The sequence below is a fragment of the Lipotes vexillifer genome, unplaced genomic scaffold, assembly GCF_000442215.2.
Source record: "Lipotes vexillifer unplaced genomic scaffold, Lipotes_vexillifer_v1.1 scaffold356, whole genome shotgun sequence".
Lineage (NCBI taxonomy): Eukaryota > Metazoa > Chordata > Mammalia > Artiodactyla > Lipotidae > Lipotes > Lipotes vexillifer.
The window spans coordinates 4,366,001-4,386,377 of NW_006797342.1; the positions used below are offsets into that span (position 1 = coordinate 4,366,001).

General features: G+C 45.7%; 1 protein-coding gene across 1 annotated transcript in view; it reads right to left on the reverse strand.

The window, feature by feature from the left end:
* The window catches only part of SNTG2 (syntrophin gamma 2), a 152,739-nt gene that overhangs the window by 131,344 nt on the left and 1,018 nt on the right, over nt 1-20,377 (reverse strand). Inside the window, exons 2-3 of the mRNA XM_007469259.1 lie at nt 9,345-9,471; nt 8,327-8,464 (exon numbers count right to left, since the gene is read on the reverse strand). Of these exons, the coding sequence (XP_007469321.1) occupies nt 8,327-8,464; nt 9,345-9,471 (265 nt within the window). The remainder of the gene's footprint in view (nt 1-8,326; nt 8,465-9,344; nt 9,472-20,377) is intronic.

Genomic DNA, 20,377 nt, shown 5'->3' on the forward strand with positions numbered 1-20,377 from the left:
CTCTGCACGCCCTGCCCCTCACATCCGCGGGGGCCCTTCGTCCGAGGCCTCGGCCAGGCCTTGCTGTGGCGCAGGGAGCCCTGGAGATGCTCCACCCGGGCTGGGCCAGCACCCAGGACCCTCCCACCCCAAACATCCCCGGGACCCATGAAACACAGGAGCTTTCTGCTCAGGGCTCCGGTGGGCAGGGGGGACCCTCGCAGAGCCACCCGGCATCGGAAGCCATGGGGGGCGGGCCGCGAGCCGCGGCCCCCACCCCGCCAGCTCTGCCTGCGCAATCACAGCACGTGATAAAGGTTCAGCCTTCACTGTCCGCTCGTTGCCCTGACTGGCTATTCTGAGCCCTGGCATCCGATTGGCCAGCTCCTCTGAGCTCGGCTGGTTACTATTCGCACGAAGCTGAGGGGCGGCTGAGCAGACGTTGCACGATCATCTTCCTGTTCATCCCGCAAAACCTCAACAAAGAGAGTTCACCGCACTAGGGTTAAAAATGGGTTTTGAAAGAATGTATGCATTATTGGGAAGTAAGGTTACCTGAGATCAAAATATTGGCTGAATTTAAGACACAGACTCTTCTTGGGGGGCTTGAATCCAAACAAGAGTGTGCAGGAAAGGCATCAGTCACCTCTGGGTTATTCACAGGGATGAAGTAACCATCCACAGGTATCACGTCTCCATAGTATCACAGGTAAGTTTAAAAAGCACAATATTTGCAAGTGAAGGAACAATGTTATTCCACTCATAAATTTGAGAAGCACCATTTGGCTGTGGAAAGTCCACGTAAAGTAAGAATGAAAATTTAAACGGAACAGTATATACGAGTATCCGTATAGTGGGGCTTCAGAGGTATCTGCACATTCATTTCTTTAAAAAAAGTGGAGAGATTTAAAGCAAATATGTTGGTATATGGTAAATATGCATGATAATTACATGGGGTTCTGCTTATTACTTTTCAACTTTTTCTATGTTGAAAAATTACATAATTAAAGGAAAGAATAACAAAAATGTTTAGTAGATTATGCAAAATACATTGCTTTTATGATTTTAGTTATTCAAAGTTTCATTGAATGACATATTTTTGCGTTTAATTTCCTTACACAGTGGCTTGTGTGCACACAAACACAGACAAACATGTATAAATTATTACTTTGCCCTTCAACTAAGTCGCGGTATAAAGTTTTATAACGAATTCGCCCCATCTATTCCCTAATTCAAGGTTTTCACATTTTTAAAGCCAGAACCACCCTACTGCGGTGAAATGGACTACGTGGCGAATCCTCAGCGTTTTAATGAGCAAACGCACAGCACTGAGGGCCGGGGCCCGGGAGAATCCCACAAGTCAGGAGTCAGCCACTGTCCTGGCGGCAGGAGGGAATTCCTGGCTACTGGCTGACACCTGCACTTCGGTGCTTGTCTGGAAGCCTCTTGGGAGAGATTGCCCACCCTCCTTCTGAGGGCGCGACTTTGGCAGCGTTGGTTCAACTCCGCGGCTCCCACCCCCTCACCCGGAAGGGCTCACAGCTCGCTTCTCAGGACGGACCTGCACTCTCCAGGGCTCCTTCTGTGTCTTGGATCTGTTTCCACACAAGGGCACCCTCTCTCACCACCCAGCCCTCAGCTATGGAAAGGATTCTTCTGGAAATGACCCTCCCGAGCAAAAAGGCGGCCTTTCCACGACATACAGATTTCAAACAGGAAAGAAACGCTAACGCCAGCACGTGTAGAGGGCTAGTCAGTGATTTCCACAAGCAGGATTGCTTCCAACTAAAAGTAAGCCAGTCAATCACAAGAATAGAGAGAGAGAGATTTCCTCTGGGACAAAACAGTACTAATAATGAGTGAGTAATTCATATTAATTTTTTCATACAGGCCCACCCCAAAGATCGTATATAATTCTTCAACTAGTGGGTTAATCATTGAAAAATGAAAGCTCAGAAGGTGGTTTTGTCTTTGGTATCCTAGTTTATAGGAACGATCGCCAATCCTTCTTATGTGGTGTTTCACTTTGCAAGTAGGAGTATCTGCCCTGCATCGATGAACTGACTGGAGCAATGGCCTAGGGGTCCAGTGACCTGCATCTCACAGACCTAACTGGGGCTCGCTCCTCCTCGGTAGGATAATGCAGGAACCTTCTGGACCAATAACTCACTAAGACCCAGGGGGCAGCACTCAGAGACCCAGAGCCAGTTTACAGTGTGAATATACACGTAGAAACCAATTTTCAGAAACTAAAAGAAAATGGATTTTCAGCTGAGGTCCTGGAAAAATGGAAAAAATTAAGAAACTAATGAATGTTTGTCAGTAAACAGATATCAAGAACAGGGACATACATAAAGCTGAGGAAATGTAACCAATGAGTTCAGAGGAGTGTTTTGTTACTAGGTTACGGGTACTTTGGCTGAATGACAAAACGCCTGATGGGAAATCAATAGTTACTAGTGTAAGAAAATACAATACTGTAATAAAGATTAAATTCAATTAATTCAATTAAATTCAATTAATTCAATTCAAATTAAAGAATTCAAAAAAATTTTAAATTAAATACTAAAATAGATAGAGGTGGTACCTACTCCTGATTTATGGACCCCCAAGCATAGGAAGCAAAAGGGGACTACAGAAAGGGTATCAATTTAAGTGGATAAAAGTAGTAATAAGGCATTTATTGTACAACAAAAAAGCAATTATAGAATTGTGTGTATTGTGTACCATGTACAGAAGTTATCAGAAACTGCCATTACTTTGGCAGTGTCATGATAACAAATTCATCTGTCTCAGAAAGTTTAATCCAAGTTTAGTTCTTTAATCAATACACTAAATACACTAAAATAGCAATTTGCTGATACTCTTCACAGGATTCGTTACGTAAGCCATAAACCTAATTTTTGAAAATGCTTTTAACAGGCTCCGTGGACCATCGGGATGTACTGGGAATCATCGGCAGACGTCTCTCGTGGGCTCAGGACCATGTGGCCACCAATCAGTGCATCACCTGCGCTCAGTGATCCTCACGAACGTGATCGGAAACGCATCTACTTGTGCTCAAACGCCACTTGCCCACACAGGTGGTGCAAAGATGCAAGTGGGAAACCAAGGAGGGAGCAAGCCAGCTCCTGGGTGGGAGGGTGCACACAGCCCCAGAGAGCGGCAGGGCCAGCTCACAGACGTCTGCAAACGCCCACGTGTCCACAGCACAGGGGCCACGACCCTACGTGTGCCCACAGGGGACAAGCGAGTGGAAGGCCGTGAGGTCAGGTCAGGGCCAGCGTACGTGGTGCCTGGAACGCAGAGCAAAACGTTTCCGGGCCCGATTCTGATTTCTACAATCAGTTCGCAGGTTCGTGATATTAGCCCGACAGACCCGTGAAGACCGAACACCGACAGGACACACACGCTTCCAGAAAGAGACCAGAGCAGACACCTCCAGCTCTGTGCGAGGCCCCTGATCACAAACCAGGGGAGCAGCGGACAGAAGAGGAGAGCAGGCCTCCCCCTCTTGGAATCTGTTGGGGTCCCAGAGCCCAGGTCCAGGTCCTTCACCAACGAGGGACTCGCGGGGCGTCTGGCCCCGGCTCCCCTCCCCAGTCTGCGCCCTGCGTCTCCGCGCGTGCGCCCAGCAGCTCCCTCGCTGCCTCCACACACTCATCTGTGTTCCAGCTCCTGATGTTTCACCCGGAGATTTCTTCAGATCTACTTCCCAGCTCGGACGCTTCGTTTCTTCGTTTCCTCGTTTCTTATTTCACTGGTACATTGAAATTCCGATTTCACTGACCATTTGTGGCTGCTCTCGCATTGGCTGGCTCCCTTTTTCAACCCTCCTTCCCTTGCCCGACTGTTAGAACCTCCCGTTTAGTCTTCAGATGTAATGAACGTGCACCTTGCATGCAACGCACCTGACCCTCTCAGAAGCCCAAGTCTCCGCAGGCCCATCTCTGTGTCTCTGGCTCACGGTGGTTTTCCTCCCTGTAGCTTCATCCCTGCAGGTCCCCGTGAACCCGGAGCGGGGAGTCGTCTCAGACCTGAAAGTGTGTTCCTCCAGAAGGGACCTGCATCTTCCTTCCGCGTGGACCTGGGGACCCGCACACCTGACACCACCTCGAACTTCGTTTTCAGCTTGAGGTTCTTCATGCCACATGGGACGTGTAAACTCCAGCGCCAGACCCAAGTGAGCGGAGGTCGGGGAGGGGTCCTTAGGGGACATGTGTCTGGTTTTGGCCCTCTTCCTTCTGAAGCCAATCCCCGCCAGGCAAGAACTCGTACTGCCCCTTCTGTGGGAAGGACTTGGTTTTCAAGTTCACACTCTAAACCTGTGACCTGGGGCTTTCTTCCTCCAGGTGGGGCTTAGGAGAGTCCGGTCTGTCCCCTCCTCTGGCTCGGCCCCAGGCTGCCTCCTGATGTCCACTCTGACGGCCGTAGCCAGCTCGCGTGCGGTGGCAGAGCCCAGTCCAGCTCGCACTGTGTGAGCGGCCGCCCAGCATTTTCAGGGTTCAGGGATGCTCGCGCTTCCCTGGGCTGTCTGCACTGCTCTGCGCTATCCTGAGAATTCACCAGGCAGCATCCCTGGACTACACGTTAGCAGAGGAGTAGCTAAGACGCTGCCCAATTCTGTAAATTCACTTTGTGAACTCAGACCAACAACTTCCTCTTCCTGAATCTTAATTTCCCAAACAGTAAAATGGGGGTATGGAATTCTCCAGAACACCTTCCAACCGTAAATGTGCCATGACTTAAAGGGCCAAATACAACACAGAGATCTTCTAAATTTTTTTCTTTATATGTAACTCCCTCACTACACTCAAACCACAAATGTAAACTTACAGTTGAGAAAAATAAAATATGTCAAAAATAAAGCAATCTAGACAGAAACTCGGAAATGTGAGAACAAGCCAGCTCTTTCATACTGCAAAGCACACACTCTCTTTAGGAGATAATTAGAAAACCCAGAGATTCTAAGCATTCAAAGTGCCATATGGTGATCTGAACAGATAGGAATATAAATGAAATATGAAGTCACCGACTCTAAAGTCTGATAATGAATCAGCAGATTTGAGTATCTGTTGGTTTTTATTAAAGAATAAATTGAGTTTCCTCTCCCTCTTTCCTGGTAAGAATAACATCCATTCTTAACTGATATAATGCTTATCTTTTCAGCAGTTTCAAGAAAACAAAATACAAGTCTACTCCTTAATCCTGACTTCTCAAACAATCGAGAATATAAGCGCAGGGACCTCCCTGATGGCACAGTGGTTGAGAAGCTGCCTGCCAGTGCAGGGGACACGGGTTCGAGCCCTGGTCTGGGAAGATCCCACATGCTGCGGAGCAACTAGGCCCGTGAGCCACAACTACTGAGCCTGTGCGTCTGGAGCCTGTGCTCCGCAACAGAGAGGCCGCGACAGCGAGAGGCCCGCACACCGTGATGAAGAGTGGCCCTCGCTCGCTGCAACTAGAGAAAGCCCTCGCACAGAAGCGAAGACCCAACACAGCCCAAAATAAATAAATAAATAATTAATTAATTAATTAAAAAAAAAAAGAATTTATAAGTGCAATCCGAGGTGTAAAGTTCAGTGTAAACGGTCTTAGGTTTTGAGAGAACCAAATTCCCTCCAGGCTCACATTCTGAGTAAGCGTTGGATCACAAAGTGTGTTGATTTTGAAGCAAGCATATACCTCCCACTGAGAATAGAGCTTAAAATGTAAGAATCAGTCATCAGTATTATTTTCTATTAAGAAAACTGATCTTGAAAATCAAAGCCCCGGTGTGAGCCGTCCACACGACAGTGAAGTGTCTGTTCTAAGGCACTAACTGGGCCTTGGGGTCCCAGTGACAAGCCAGGTGCTGCTTGACTTTACCATCTGTAAATGTGTGTTGAACTGAATCTGATGATACATTTTTCATCTCCTGGGATCCCAGGGACTCAAGGTTTGGCGAGATGTAAAATTCACACTCATTTCTTCTGCTGATCAGCTGAGGAATCATCATTATTACATCTTCCTTTCCTGCTCCTCCGAATATTTTCAATGGAAAATAACCGCTCTCCACCAGGTTCTCTGGTGGAGGTTAACGTGGAAACAGTCAACGATATGAATATAAGGGAATCGCTATGGTCCGACCCCCTTAGAGGTGTCCTGATTCTGTACCAACAGCCGTGGTCTTTGTTAAGAGTCATCTTTCTCATTCTCCAAACACACGATAAACCCCCATGTCCAGGTTAGCTTTATTTTTATAATCATCTGCAGAACACAGGGTTTCAGCTGTTCCTCAGAGTAATGGGATTGAACCCAATGTGATTCTGTATCTGGGGTAGAGTAGACATTCTGATCTCAGTAGCTGAGTACGTTCTTCTAGGTACAAAAATGTCCTCGGAATCTCCCTCCCAATTACCCAGCCCAGATAGGCATGTTTACTCAAGGAGATACTCACTCCTTTCCTACAAAGGAGGGCTTCCTAAGGAAGCAGCAGAGACCAGTAGGGATGCAGCCAGCAGAGACCCGGAACAAATCCACGTGACCCACCCTCTAACTTAGAGCAGGGAGTTCTAATATCGAGCTTTAGGCACCAATAAATCACTTGAAATTGTAAACATAAATTTATAGGTCTGAACACTCACCCATTTTTCTTATGAAGGAGCTGATAATTTTCATCAAGAACATAACCTTGGGCAGAGAATCCAACGCTGAATTCTAAAAAGTGTAATTTATTTTTCCTGGACAATACAGCACGGAAACATTACCTGCTTTTACTGTAACTTGTCTGCGATTTTCTGTAGGGTACAAATTCACTATTAAGAAGGGTGACACTTAAGTGTTTACAAAACGCCCCTGCTTCCCCCTCTCCCCACCATCCCCTGTCCCATGTGGTATTTAGAACACGTGGAGGGAAATTAGCAAAGGGAAGGTCAGTGATGGGGCCAGAGGAGGTGAGCACAAGACTGCTCTATCTGCTCTACAGAGATCAGACTGGGGGCCAGCGGGAGTCTTAGCAAGAGCTGGTGCTGGGGTGGGGTTCTGCAGGGTGCACCGGGGGCTCTGGAGGTCGGGATGCAGGATCCAGGCCTGAGGTTTCAGGGAGGAGCCCTGGGAAGGACGGCGTCCTGTCTCTCGCCCTCCTCGTGTGGCTCCACCGTCCTAGACCCAAACGGGTACCCTCGGTCAAGGCCGGCGGCCAGAATGGGCACAGCAGGTGGGCGACGGGGGGTGGAGGGTGACCTTGGGCTCCAGGACAGAAGGAAGAGGATGCCATCCAGGTGGAGACAAGAGCGCTGAGGGTCATAAAGTGCCGTGTGTGTGTGGACACAGAGGCAAGGTCACCTGACGTCGGGGAACCTGATGAGGACACGCTAACCGCAGGACTGCGGATGGACCTGTTTATGTCATCTCCAACATAAAGGTCGTGAGGACCCAGAAACCCACACAAGTAAGGGTCTCCAGAGCTCCAGAAGAGGCAGCCATGACCTGGGGATGGAAGGGCTTCAGGGATCCCCCCAAAAACGCTCGGAAGGAACCTCCTTTCCTCTACGTGCTTTCTTGCTCATCATTTTTATAGCTAATGGGAAGGTCTATTCAAAGGCAAGAGTAATGACTGATGTTGATAATTTCTCTACAGAATCGTATATGCAGATATGCAACACAAAATGCACATGTATATCCACAGCCATTTAAGTCCACTGGAAGGAAAATAGGAAATTTCAAGTATAATATATTGTATACATATATACATCATTTGCAATAGTCCCAAGTTAAACTCGGAGATACAACCTGCAAAAGCATTTTTCCCTCATCTTTATTCAATATTCTAACACATCTAATACATAAGCTTCTTACCCTTAAGAAAATTTCACTTGTAATTGACTGAGCTGAGAAGGACCAAGCTTTACGTGAAAATCCCTATTCGTATCCACAGAGGCAGGGACCAGGTTGATACTGAAAAACACCTGCTGTATCTTTCATCGCCTGTCGTTCTAGATGGGAACCCTCAAGTTATTATTCTTTCAGGAATTAGATTATCTGTCAAGTTACGTCTTTCTAGTTTCCAATGAGAATATGTCCAATCGCATGCTGTGGTGTCTGGGGATATTTTTAATATAAAGATGCTCAAGGAAAATACATTAATGAAGAAATTAAGAAAGTCAGGGAGAGTGTAAACAATACAAACGTCAAAAGATGCTTTGCTTTGCAACAATGGGGACATTTAGATACGGCTGAGGACCTTGTCAGGCCACGTCCTGCAGGGCCACTCTTAGGGGGCTTTTGTCCGGGGAGGCCTCTGGGCCGATCTACGAGACACACTCTGAGACAAAGCCCTGGGGCCTGTAGACGCAGAAGCACTTACATTTGCACTGTGACTGCTGCCACTAACACAGATGACATCTTGTTTTTGAACTGTCAGTACCTCTTTCGTTAGCTTCAGGCGAATGTCATAGGCGTGTCCAGACCCTTCATCGTGCAACAAGGCAGTCCCGGTTTTAGTCTGAAACAAAACAGAGACGAAGAGGGTGTGAGGACGGGAGAGCACGGACCCTGACAAAACACGCCTGCCCCTGTTCACAACCTCCTGAAACACGCCTGTGTATTTATCACATACCCATGCATCTGACTAGGATTTGATTAATTTAACACAAAATAATGGAATTTTTAATATTTCTTCCTGAGTAGTTTTTATAGGATCTGTATAAAACATGTTTTTAGCAGGTGGAGAACGATGAGTCAGAAAGGCACCTTCGGATAAATGAGAAGTCACCTCGTCCGCGTGAAGTCATCGACCCGCCCCCGACTGAGCGGCGCCCGGTCACACAGGTGGGCACGGGTCCCGGGCGAGCACTCGGACGGCCCTCCTGTCCCTCTTGTGCCTGCACAGGGCTCCGGCCAACACGGCCTCGGACACAGCCCTGCAGCCAGGAGTGGGGGAGGAGGGGCGAGATGCGGGGAAAGGCCGCAGGGGTCGGGTCCTCAGGCCAGGACCAGATGGCCCCAGGGCTCACTGCAGTGAGGGTGCCACCAGGTGCGGCCTCTCCCCCTGCCGTCCAAGCAGGCACACATGCACATACGCACACGTAACACGCAAAGGCACGCAGCATACGTGTCAGCGTGCTGTGATTGCTCAGGGCAGGACGATGAGGTTTGGCTCACACAGACAAGCCCTCAGTTGTGAACTTAGGAACCCTGAACTCAAAGTAAAACCAAAGGCTGATAAACAAACAAAAAAAGACCAAGAGGCAGTGTCTGCAAGGAGGCGTCTTATTACTACTGCGGGGTCAGAGGTCATCATGCATCCTTTTATAAAACAAGCTTTAATCCAGCAGGACGTGGCGTCTCTGTGGGAACAGGAGGTTCGCCGGCTCCCGAGTCACGGATGCGCCCACGAACATGCTTGTGGGGTTGACCGCACGGAACAGCCGTTCCCGGGGGGCCTTGGCCACGTGGAGTCGGTGGGGACGCTCAGGAGAGGACCCGGGGTGGCTGCTGGCGGGGCCAGGGCTGGAGGGAGCCAGCACCCAAGGGAACCCGAGACCAGGGCAGCCCCGCAGGGAGAGGGCTGATCCTTGCGTGCCATTCAGAGGGAGAACCGTTTCGGGTTCACATCAAAGAGGTGCCACTTCGACCCATTTCTATCGATGTGTAAAGCACACGCTCACGTAGAGTGTTCACTTCCAGCTAATTCATCACCGACCAACCCACGTTTCTCCCAGTCTGTTGTCTTGGGGACGAAACCCCCTCCACCCGGCCCACAAGGAGAACACAGGTCAGAGGCCAAAGGAAGGGTGGCAGAGCCTTAACAAGTTAAACACAGTATTTAAACTGTTAGGCATTTAAAGAGTCAGCTACTGAAAGCAAAGGGATTCAGTGGAGAACTAAGTCGAGTCATCTGTTGCCTTAAGGTGCCATCTGACCCCGTGATGCTGCCCGAAGTAAAGCCAACTGCTGCTCAAACTGTTGCAAAATAAAGTCAGGAACGTGCACAAACTGGAGAGCATTCAGCATCCCACTCAAAATCACAACCTTCTCATCACTTTCTTCCGGAAAATCACTCCTCTTCTGTCAAATGACGTGAGGGCGCCAGAGATGAATATCCCCGTAATATAAACGTAACAGCCCCCTTCCCGGGATGCCAGCACCACCGTCCTCAGGGGACCCGCCCAGAGGCGCAGAGGCAGGAACAGAAGACGGACCGCGGAGCCAGGTTCTTCCCTCACACCAGACGCGGTCAGCAGGTCCCCGCCTTACAGAACTGAACACACTGTCTTGACATTTCTCGGAAATAAAACAACTTCTTTAAACTACATGTTGGTCTTTGCCATTCAAAAGCCAAAAAATTAAGAACAAAACTACACCCAAAAGCAAAAACGTTAAGAACAAACCTAAACTCCCCCCAAATGCAGAACAAAACGAACACCTGCCGTGCGGGGCCCCCGCCTCAGTGAGTGGGGAGCCCTCGCTGTGTCCTTGTCCCGCAGCGCCCCCGAGCCCCGCCCTCCTCACCCGCACGGTGAGTCCAGGGCCCCATCCCGCAGCCTCTGCCTATGAAACGTCCAGAGCCCACGCTGCGCTCAGTACCTGGGCTGCCGCCCTCCCCCCCTGCAGCCCTGCCCGACCCGGGCTGACCCTGTCAGACCACCGTCCACACAGGCCACCCATCCTCTGGACACGGCCTCCCAGGAGCGCAGGGCCGCTCGCTGCCTGAAGAGTCTCTCCCTCTGGCCCGGGTCCTCGTCCCAGCCCGGCGGTGGCCCCCAGCCTGGCCCAGGATCTGGTCCTCGGCTCCTGCGTCCCCTGGTCCCTCCGAGTCCCACGCGGCCCCTCTCGTCACCTGTAGGGCTTGGCTGAGACGGGCCTTGTGGACAGACCTCCCCACCAGCCACAGGGCCCTAACGCCTGCCCCCTGCTTTGTCCTCTCCCTTCAGCCCACGGGACTGTGGGCCTCACTGCCGGGTTCCCAGCTCTCACAGCAGAAGCCATCGGCCAGGGGCACAGGGGATGCTCTGTAAACAAGTGAAGCAGGAAGGCCACCCTCTTCCCACAAATGCATCTTCACGTCCACGCAATTCCAATAACAATCCATGAAGACGACTATGAAATTTACCAGGATAATACTAAAGTTACATTTTCTGAAATAGACTGGTGCTGTAGAAAGATAATTGATCCATAAAACATTAAGCCCACCACATACTGTGGTGCTAAACGGTCGGATGCAAGAGGCAAAGGAAGGCTCCAGAAAGTTTAATTACATCACTGGAAATAGTTCATAATATCTTTTGCTTTTGTAGCCTCACCACATGGCTTGCGGGATCTTAGTTCCCTGACCAGGGATTGAAGACAGGCCCTCGGCGATGGAAGTGCTGCGTCCAAACCACTGGACCGCCACAGAATTCCCCCAAATATCCTAAGACTGTTGCTTAGTGATTTCGATTATTATAAACATGGTTCTCATACCTTATTTCAAAAACACTCCCAGAGAGATCAACCCTTGTGAAAACACAGAAAAACAAAAGTTCTTGAAGAAAATATTAGTGTGTGTGTGGAAAAACTACCAGGTTAGCTTAACTCAAAAGCCAGAAATTCTTGAGAAAAAGATTCATGGAATTCCCTACATGGAAATATAAAATTTTGTATGACAAGAACCCCATATACAAAAATATATGCATATAGTAGACACGAGGTGAACAGGAAGAGTCTTACAACCGAAGATGGACAAGTGAACATCTTATAAAAACTGAGTCAAAGACATGAACAGGAATTCCCAAAAGAAGGAATAAAATGAACAATACATTTGAAAAGAGATGCCAGCTCACCAGTAACCCAAAGACTCACAGTTACTCAACAATGATTTATGATTTTTTTCTTTTTTTTTTGCGGTACACGGGACTCTCACTGCTGTGGCCTCTCCTGTTGCGGAGCACAGGCTCCGGACGCGCAGGCTCAGCGGCCATGGCTCACGGGCCCAGCCGCTCAGCGGCACGTGAGATCTTCCCGGACCGGGGCACGAACCCGTGTCCCCTGCATCGGCAGGCGTACTCTCAACCACTGCGCCACCAGGGAAGCCCTGATTTATGATTTTTAAACTATTTGATAGGCAAACATTTAAAAACAACAGCAGTACCTAGTGTGGACGGGACCTGGAGGAGCAGCTGGCCCACGTGTGGCTGGTAAAGGTGCCACCTGCCTCCTGGAAAGGGTCCGGGAATAACGAGGGCGTCTGTCATGCCTGATCTGGAATCGGGTGTCTCTGCCTCCAGGAATCCACCCACAGGCGCAGCCAGGCAGCCGCCCTGGGAGTTATGCGAACCACTGTTCCCCACTCTCTTCACAGTTAGAGTGTGTTACCCTTTAATGTGACACTAAGCGTGAGCATAACAGACTTAACACACCTGATGTACTTAGAATATCAGTTCTGTATCTCTTGGCAAGGAAAGTGTCCACAGATATCAATTCTTGAAGAGCAAAAGAGCACGCAGCACCTAAGATATAAAAAATTAAGTTTGTACATAAATATAAATGTAAAGAAATGCATGGAGAAAATTTAGAATGACAGGATTTCAAAAAACAAATAGTAGCAAACAGAATCCAACAGCACATTGAAAGGATCATATGCCATGATCAAGTTGGGTTTATCCCAGGGATGCAAGGATTCTTCAGCATACACAAATCAATCAATGTGATACACCATTTTAACAAGTTGAAGGATAAAAACCATATGATCATCTCAATAGATGCAGAGAAAGCTTGCGACAAAGTCAACACCCATTTGTGATAAAAACCCTCCAGAAAGTAGGCATAGAGGGAACTTACCTCAACATAATAAAGGCCATATATGACAAACCCACAGCCAACATCATTCTCAATGCTGAAAAACTGAAACCATTTCCACTAAGATCAGGAACAAGACAAGGTTGCCCACTCTCACCACTATTATTCAACATAGTTTTGTAAGTTTTAGCCACAGCAATCAGAGAAGAAAAAGAAATAAAAGGAATACAAATCGGAAAAGAAGTAAAACCATCACTGTTTGCAGATGACATGATACTATACTATGTGATACTATACTACATGATACTATAGAGACTCCTAAAGATGCTACCAGAAAACTACTAGAGCTAATCAATGAATCTGGTAAAGTTGCAGGATACAAAATTAATGCACAGAAATCTCTTGCACTCCTATACACTAACGACGAAAAATCTGAAAGAAAAATTAAGGAAACACTCCCATTTACCATTGCAACAAAAAGAATAAAGTACCTAGGAATAAACCTACCTAAGAAGACAAAAGACATGTATGCAGAAAACTGTAAGACACAGATGAAAGAAATTAAAGACAATACAAACAGGTGGAGAGGTATACCATGTTCTTGAATTGGAAGAATCAACATTATGAAAATGACTCTACTACCCAAAGCAATCTACAGATTCAATGCAACCCCTGTCAAACTACCACTGGCATTTTTCACAGAACTAGAACAAAAAATTTCACAAGTTGTATGGAAACACAAAAGACCCCAAATAGCCAAAGCAATCTTGAGAAAGAAAAATGGAGCTGGAGGAATCAGACTCCCTGACTTCACACTATACTACAAAGCTACAGTAATCAACACAGTATGGTACTGTCACAAAAACAGAAATATAGATCAATGGAACAGGATAGAAAGCCCAGAGATAAACCCACACACATATACTCACCTTATCTTTGATAAAGGAGGCAAGGATATACAATGGAGAAAAAACAGTCTCTTCAATAAGTGGTGCTGGGAAAACTGGACAGCTACATGTAAAAGAATGAAATTAGAACACTCCCTAACACCATACAGAAAAATACACTCAAAATAGATTAAAGACCTAAATGTAAGGCTGGACACTATCAAACTCTTAGAGGAAAACATAGGCAGAACACTCTATGATATACATCACAGCAAAATCCTTTTTGACCCCCCTCCTAGAGAAATGGAAATAAGAACAAAAATAAACACATGGGACCTAATGAAACTTAAAAGCTTTTGCACAGCAAAGGAAACCATAAACAAGACAAAAAGACAACCCTCAGAATGGGAGAAAATATTTGCAAATGAAGCAGCTGACAAAGGATTAATCTCCAAAATTTATAAGCAGCTCATGCAGCTCAATATCAAAAAAACAAACTACCCAATCCAAAAATGGCAGAAGATGGGCTTCCCTAGTAGCGCAGTGGTTGGGAGTCCGCCTGCCGATGCAGGGGACGCAAGTTCGTGCCCTGGTCCAGGGGGATCCCGCAAAAAAAAAAAAAAAAACCCAAAAACAAACAAAACAAACAGAAAAAAAATGGGCAGAAGACCTAAATAGACATTTCTCCAAAGAAGATACACAGATTGCCAACAAACACATGAAAGGATCCTCAACATCACTAATCATTAGAGAAATGCAAATCAAAACCACAATGAGGTATCACCTCACACCGGTCAGAATGGCCATCATCAAAAAATCTACGAACGATAAATGCTGGAGAGGGAGTGGAGAAAAGGGAACCCTCTTGCACTGTTGGTGGGAATGTAAACTGATACAGCCACTATGCAGAACAGTGTGGAGGTTCCTTAAAAAACTAAAAACAGAACTACCATATGACCCAGCCACCTCACTACCAGGCATATACCCTGAGAAAACCATCATTCAAAAAGAGGCATGTACCACAATGTTCATTGCAGCTCTATTTACAATAGCCAGGACATGGAAGCAACCTAAGTGTCCACTAACAGATGAATGGATAAAGAAGATGTGGCACATATACACAATGGAATATTATTCAACCATAAAAAATAATGAAATTGAGTTATTTGTAGTGAGGTGGATGGACCTAAAGTCTGTCACACAGAGTGAAGTAAGTCAGAAAGAGAAAAACAAATACCGTATGCTAATACATATATATGGAATCTAAAAAAAAAAAAAAGTTCTTAAGAACCTAGGGGCAGGACAGGAATAAAGACACAGACGTAGAGAACAGACATGAGGACACGGGGAGGGGGGAAGGGTAAGCTGGGATGAAGTGAGAGAGTGGCATGGACATATATACGCTACCAAACGTAAAATAGCTAGCTAGTGGGAAGCAGCCGCATAGCACAGGGGGATCAGCTCGGTGCTTTGTGACCACCTAGAGGGGTGGGACAGGGAGGGTGGGAGGGAGACGCAAGAGGGAGGAGATATGGGGATGTATGTATATGTACAGCTGATTCACTTTGTTATAAAGCAGAAACTAACACACCATTGTAAAGCAATTATACTCCAATAAAGATGTTAAAAACAAAGGAGAAAGAAGGAAACAGACAAAAAAACAACATTTTATGTAAACGTCCACAATTCTCGTATACGTATATGCATCACCTATTATGGATGGTTTAATCTGGCCACTCACTCTTACACTCGCTGCTAAAATGGTTTGCCCTTCATATGAGTGGAGGTGGCATGAAGCAGTCTGCTCGCTAATTTTAAAAAATCATAAAAACTAAACTTAACTATTTTATAGCTTTTTAATTTACCTATACAACCAAGAACACCCCTCTCAAATCACTCCGTGATGTATGTGTTAGGAGTGTGGCAAAGCTGAAGGTTTCCAGGAGAACCACACAAAACAGAAGCCTGTTCTGTAACAGAACACGGTGGACAAGCTCTCACTCACCAGATGCTCATGGCTATTCTACCAAAGAGCATTGTACACAAGTAGTCTTAATGCATTTTCCTTGTTTATTCAGAAATAAGCATATTTTCTTCACTGAATCGTTGACAAATGAATTAAAGAATGAATGTCAAGTGCAAAAATAAAATAAAAACGAAGAGCTATGAAAACACACAGAGGAGGGAGACAGTCTATCTGTATCCCTTAGCAGTTTATTCACGGGGAGAAAGACAGGGATGGATTTTTAATTTAGTCTAGTTTTTAGCAATACATACCTAAGGGCATTATAAGTAGTACTTTGTTATAAAGAATTCTAAACTTCTAATATCGTCTCTTTGATCTTGGTTTACTGGGTCTAACAAATATGAAAGATCATACAAAATATTCCCTGAAAGGCTGTAGACATTCTATACACGGTACAACTGAAACTGGGAGGTTTATGTACTTTTGAGCAATTACTTTTGCAATATGTAAAAAATGAAAAGATCCTGTAGAGAAGTCCAGTGATGTCATAGAAAAAGCATCAGAGGACATAAAAATTAATTCCAGTTCTGTCACACGCTGGCCAAAAACATTTGGACCATCCACCTTCCTCCTCTGAGCTGCCGTTTCCTGATGGGTAAAATTAGATCATTCCAACTTCCCTGGGTGATAGAATGAGTCAATGAGACATTACCTGTGAAAGTTTCTAATAGGCTGTCTCAAACCAGCAGAAGGTGTATGCAATCCAGGCGTTTTCCTGGTAGGTTACCTTTTCACACTATTAACATATCAGTAAAAATGAAGCCACTTTCGGTACCAGAAAGAAAAAGTCAACTTTGTTAGTCCTGCAGCACTTCACACAAAATGAAAGGATAAAGGCATCAATGGGCAGACAGCCAGGAAGAGCCATCGCGCCAGGAAAATCCACAGCCAAGATTTTAGAAAGAAAAGGGGGGAAAGAGGGGTGGGATGAACTGGGAGACTGGGATTGACATGTATACACTAATATGTATAAAAGAGATAACTAATGAGAACCTGCACGGGGAACTCCACTTCGCTGTACAGAAGAAACTAACACAACATTGTAAAACAACTATACCCCAATTAAATAAAAAACAAATGTCCCCAAAGAGTTCAGATACGGAGGGAAAAAATGACAATCAGGCAATATTCCACTAAAAATACATCAAAACAACTACTGCTTGCCTCTTAGGCGTAAAGAAAAACAGGACCTTAACGCATTCCTTTTATACCAACCAACAGAAAAGAAAGCTTTACACTGGAAAAACAGGTAATATTCTGCCCACAAAAGCAAGAGTTTGAAGTTTAAAAAGACATAAACGACATCCCCAGGAAAGCTGGGTCACTTGCTGAGACTTGCTGTGGAGGACGCCCCAGTCAGCTCACCACCATGAGGTCATGTCCTCACCACCCAAGCAGTGCCTCGGACAGGCGGGGCTTAACTTACAACTAACTGCACACACACAAGCTACATCTGTAGCTTTAATCGGAAATGCTCAACTGACCTATTTTTCTTGGTTACGTGACCTTCTGTAAGTTATCACTCCTCTCTGGCCATCAGTTTTGGCATCTATATTGGGAGATAAGTGAACCCTTATGGTCCATTCTGCATGTTAACATGCATGATTATTTTATTCATTTTGATTTAAAAGGACATTATCTTTGACCCACATGGCAATGCAACAACGAATTAAATAAGATACATACATAAAAGTGATTCAAAGACTTCAAAGTACAATAAAAATTAAAGGGACACACTGTCAACATTGCTTCTGTTAGGACATTCTTGCTGAAGCTAGACTTTTAATTTAAGCAGTACCTGTTATAATAATTATTTAAGTTCTGCTAAATCAGGATTTGAGCTGCTTTAAATTCACACTGCACTTACTCTTGAAAAATGTTTCCTAAGAAAGATATAATGTAAAATTGTAGGGGTGTGTTTGGCATTTTATATACACAGTAACCTTTAAATTCTTTAGGGATGTTTATAGGTCAAAGGCAGTTAATTACAAAATAGAGACACTCCTAAAATCTCTTCATTTAACCACTCCTTCCAAGTTCCCAGGAGGAACAGACTTAACTTAGTATATTTTGGCCAAAAAAGAAATGCCAGGAGAAAAAAAAAAAACCCATAAAGCTGGTGAGGTCACAGTGCTTTAGAGCTTACAGTGTGCTGTTTTCACAGGTGTTATCTCCTGTGGCGGCCCCAGGCTGAACAGGAGGTGTGCAGGGCCCCTTTGCAGATGAGACCCCCATAAACGACCCTTCCCACAGGTAAGGCACATGGAAGCATTGCCCATCTGAGACGGACCAAGCTCTGCCTGCCTCACACCTGCCACCAGGAAGCTGGATATCTCTCTAGCCAACAACCTCCTCCTCCTTCATCCAGAAAAGTGGGGCAGAGAGATGAGAGCTTGCTTGGGTACCACATCCCCAGAGCCAGCACCTGCCACACCCATCCGCCCTCCCATGGTGGCCACAGTGGTATCAGTCTCCTCCAGGGGCCTGGGTCGTGGTGCTCTCCCAGACTCAGGGTGCCCTCCAGGACGAGCCCACACTCACCATTCCCACTTTCATAATCAGTGGCCAGGACTTTGATGGGAATATAGTTCATTTTCACAGAAAGGTCAGACAATTTTAGGATGAAACTAGAAGACGAAGATTTTTCCACTTACATAAACTTACATAAGAAACACTAAACATATAAAAAGACACTCAGGCTATTTGAATGTCCATCGCATACATTTGGGTACATCTGTGCGTGTTCAGCATGTGATAAAGTAACAGTCTTGTCACAGGATGGGCCTTTATGTCATGACTTACTTGTTAAGGTATTTAGCATTTTATGAAACACTGAATATAAGTTCAAACACAGGTATGTTTTTTATGATCAACCACAGTAAGTGCTTTCCACCTTAAGGCTCCTACAGAACCCCCCTCATCAAAATTATAAAACAGACGTAATGCGCTGCTAAAGGTGTTATGGATATTACAATGTCTGTCTTTTAAAATGCACATTTTGGTTCAGAAGCTTCGTTCTAAACAGCCCCAAGGAAAACCCCTGCCGTTTTCAGTGAAGGCAGTGGCCTTGCAATGATTCAGTGGTAAACAGCTGGCTCTCAAGCTACATGATCTTAATGCCTGGAAAGCAAATGTCTTGTTTAATTACTATGAACGCTGTAGTAGGTCACAGGCTAATTCCACATGACCCACTACCGTCACCCACGTGCAGCTCCGAATGTATAAATAAAATCATTAAGTCTCCATGTCACGCCTTCCACCAGTACTGTCAGCAGAAGAATTTAAAGCAAGTGGTGCGTATTTTTAAGCAAATGCCAAAATGCTTTTTGTTATGAACACTGGAGCTGAAACCTGGTAGTAGGTCAGTGTACAGAAAATAACAAAACAGAAAATGGCTGTGAAAATTAGAACATCTAATTGCCATTGTCTTTAGTGTGTTTCTGATTTTTACAGCATTTTATCACTAACACCATAGACTAAGCACATAAGGAACAATCATGCCATGAAGGATCCAGGACTAGCAATTACAATAATCACCTTAATCACTCATCTGACTGCAACACCTTGGATGTGGAAAGCATGTTAATTCCGTCGTGTTCCTAGGGCCTGTTGAGTGTGTAGAATAGGAAGGGCACTCAGAGAGCAGACGAATGTTTTATTCTTCATCTACTTACATGTAAACTCAACTTGCAGGAAAACTATTGTTAAACACAAGGCCAATCCAGTGAGTTCCAGGCTCCCTGCGGAGTGCGGACACCTGGCGCCCAACAGCTCCTGAAAACGTGACCCTGGGAGTGGCCCTCTGCTGGAACCAAGGTGACCTCTCAGCAGAAGCAGGATGAGCTGGGTTTGTCAAGCCACCTCCTCACCCGCGAGGACAGACCGATTCAGAGGTCATCAGGCCCCGTGTACATGCCCTCCCCCTGCTGAAGCTTTACCCCCAGCCCCGTCGTCCTCAGAGGAGCTGGACCTAAGTCTGAGTAGACCCTTTTCTCTCATTCTGTGTCTCTCTCAATGCGATCCCTGTAAACAGCGCAAAATGGGGTCTTGTCAAATTTCCAGCTTTTTAAATGAACCCTCAGACTTCGCCCTGGAGGTGACTGTCCACGTGGTCTGACTTATTTCCACCATGTTTGGTCTCGTTTTCTGTTTGGGCATCTGTTCTCCATCCTTCTGGTTCCTTCTTTCCTGCCATCTTTGGATGAATTTTAAGTATGTGCTAGTTTTCCATTTTGTCAATTTAAAAAAAAACTGTTTTAACCATATAGCTTTGTTCTATTTTTAAGTGTTTTCTCTGGATATGGAAACATACGTCTTCCTGTATCACCATCTACCACCAAGCAGCATCACTTCATGAACAGTGTAAGAATGTAATCCCTCCGACTCCCTCCTGTCCTTCGTGGTCTCCCATGGGTCACTTCCACATGTCACAGACCCCAAAATACATCATTTTATCTATGTACTATTTTAATTTATATTTTTGTTTCATTCTGGTTACACAAAGACATTATGAAATAATACATAAATGTGTAATTATATATCTAAATACTAAAATGAACATTTTCTATATCACTCCATTCTAATGATCAAATTCAGGAAATTTATCACTGACACTGACGGAGGTTCTGAGGTTTGACCCAGCTTGCAAGAGAGCAAAGTAACCTGCTGGGATTTCACGGATGCTGGTGGAAGACAGGTGACACACTTCTCTCACTGGTTAGCAGTG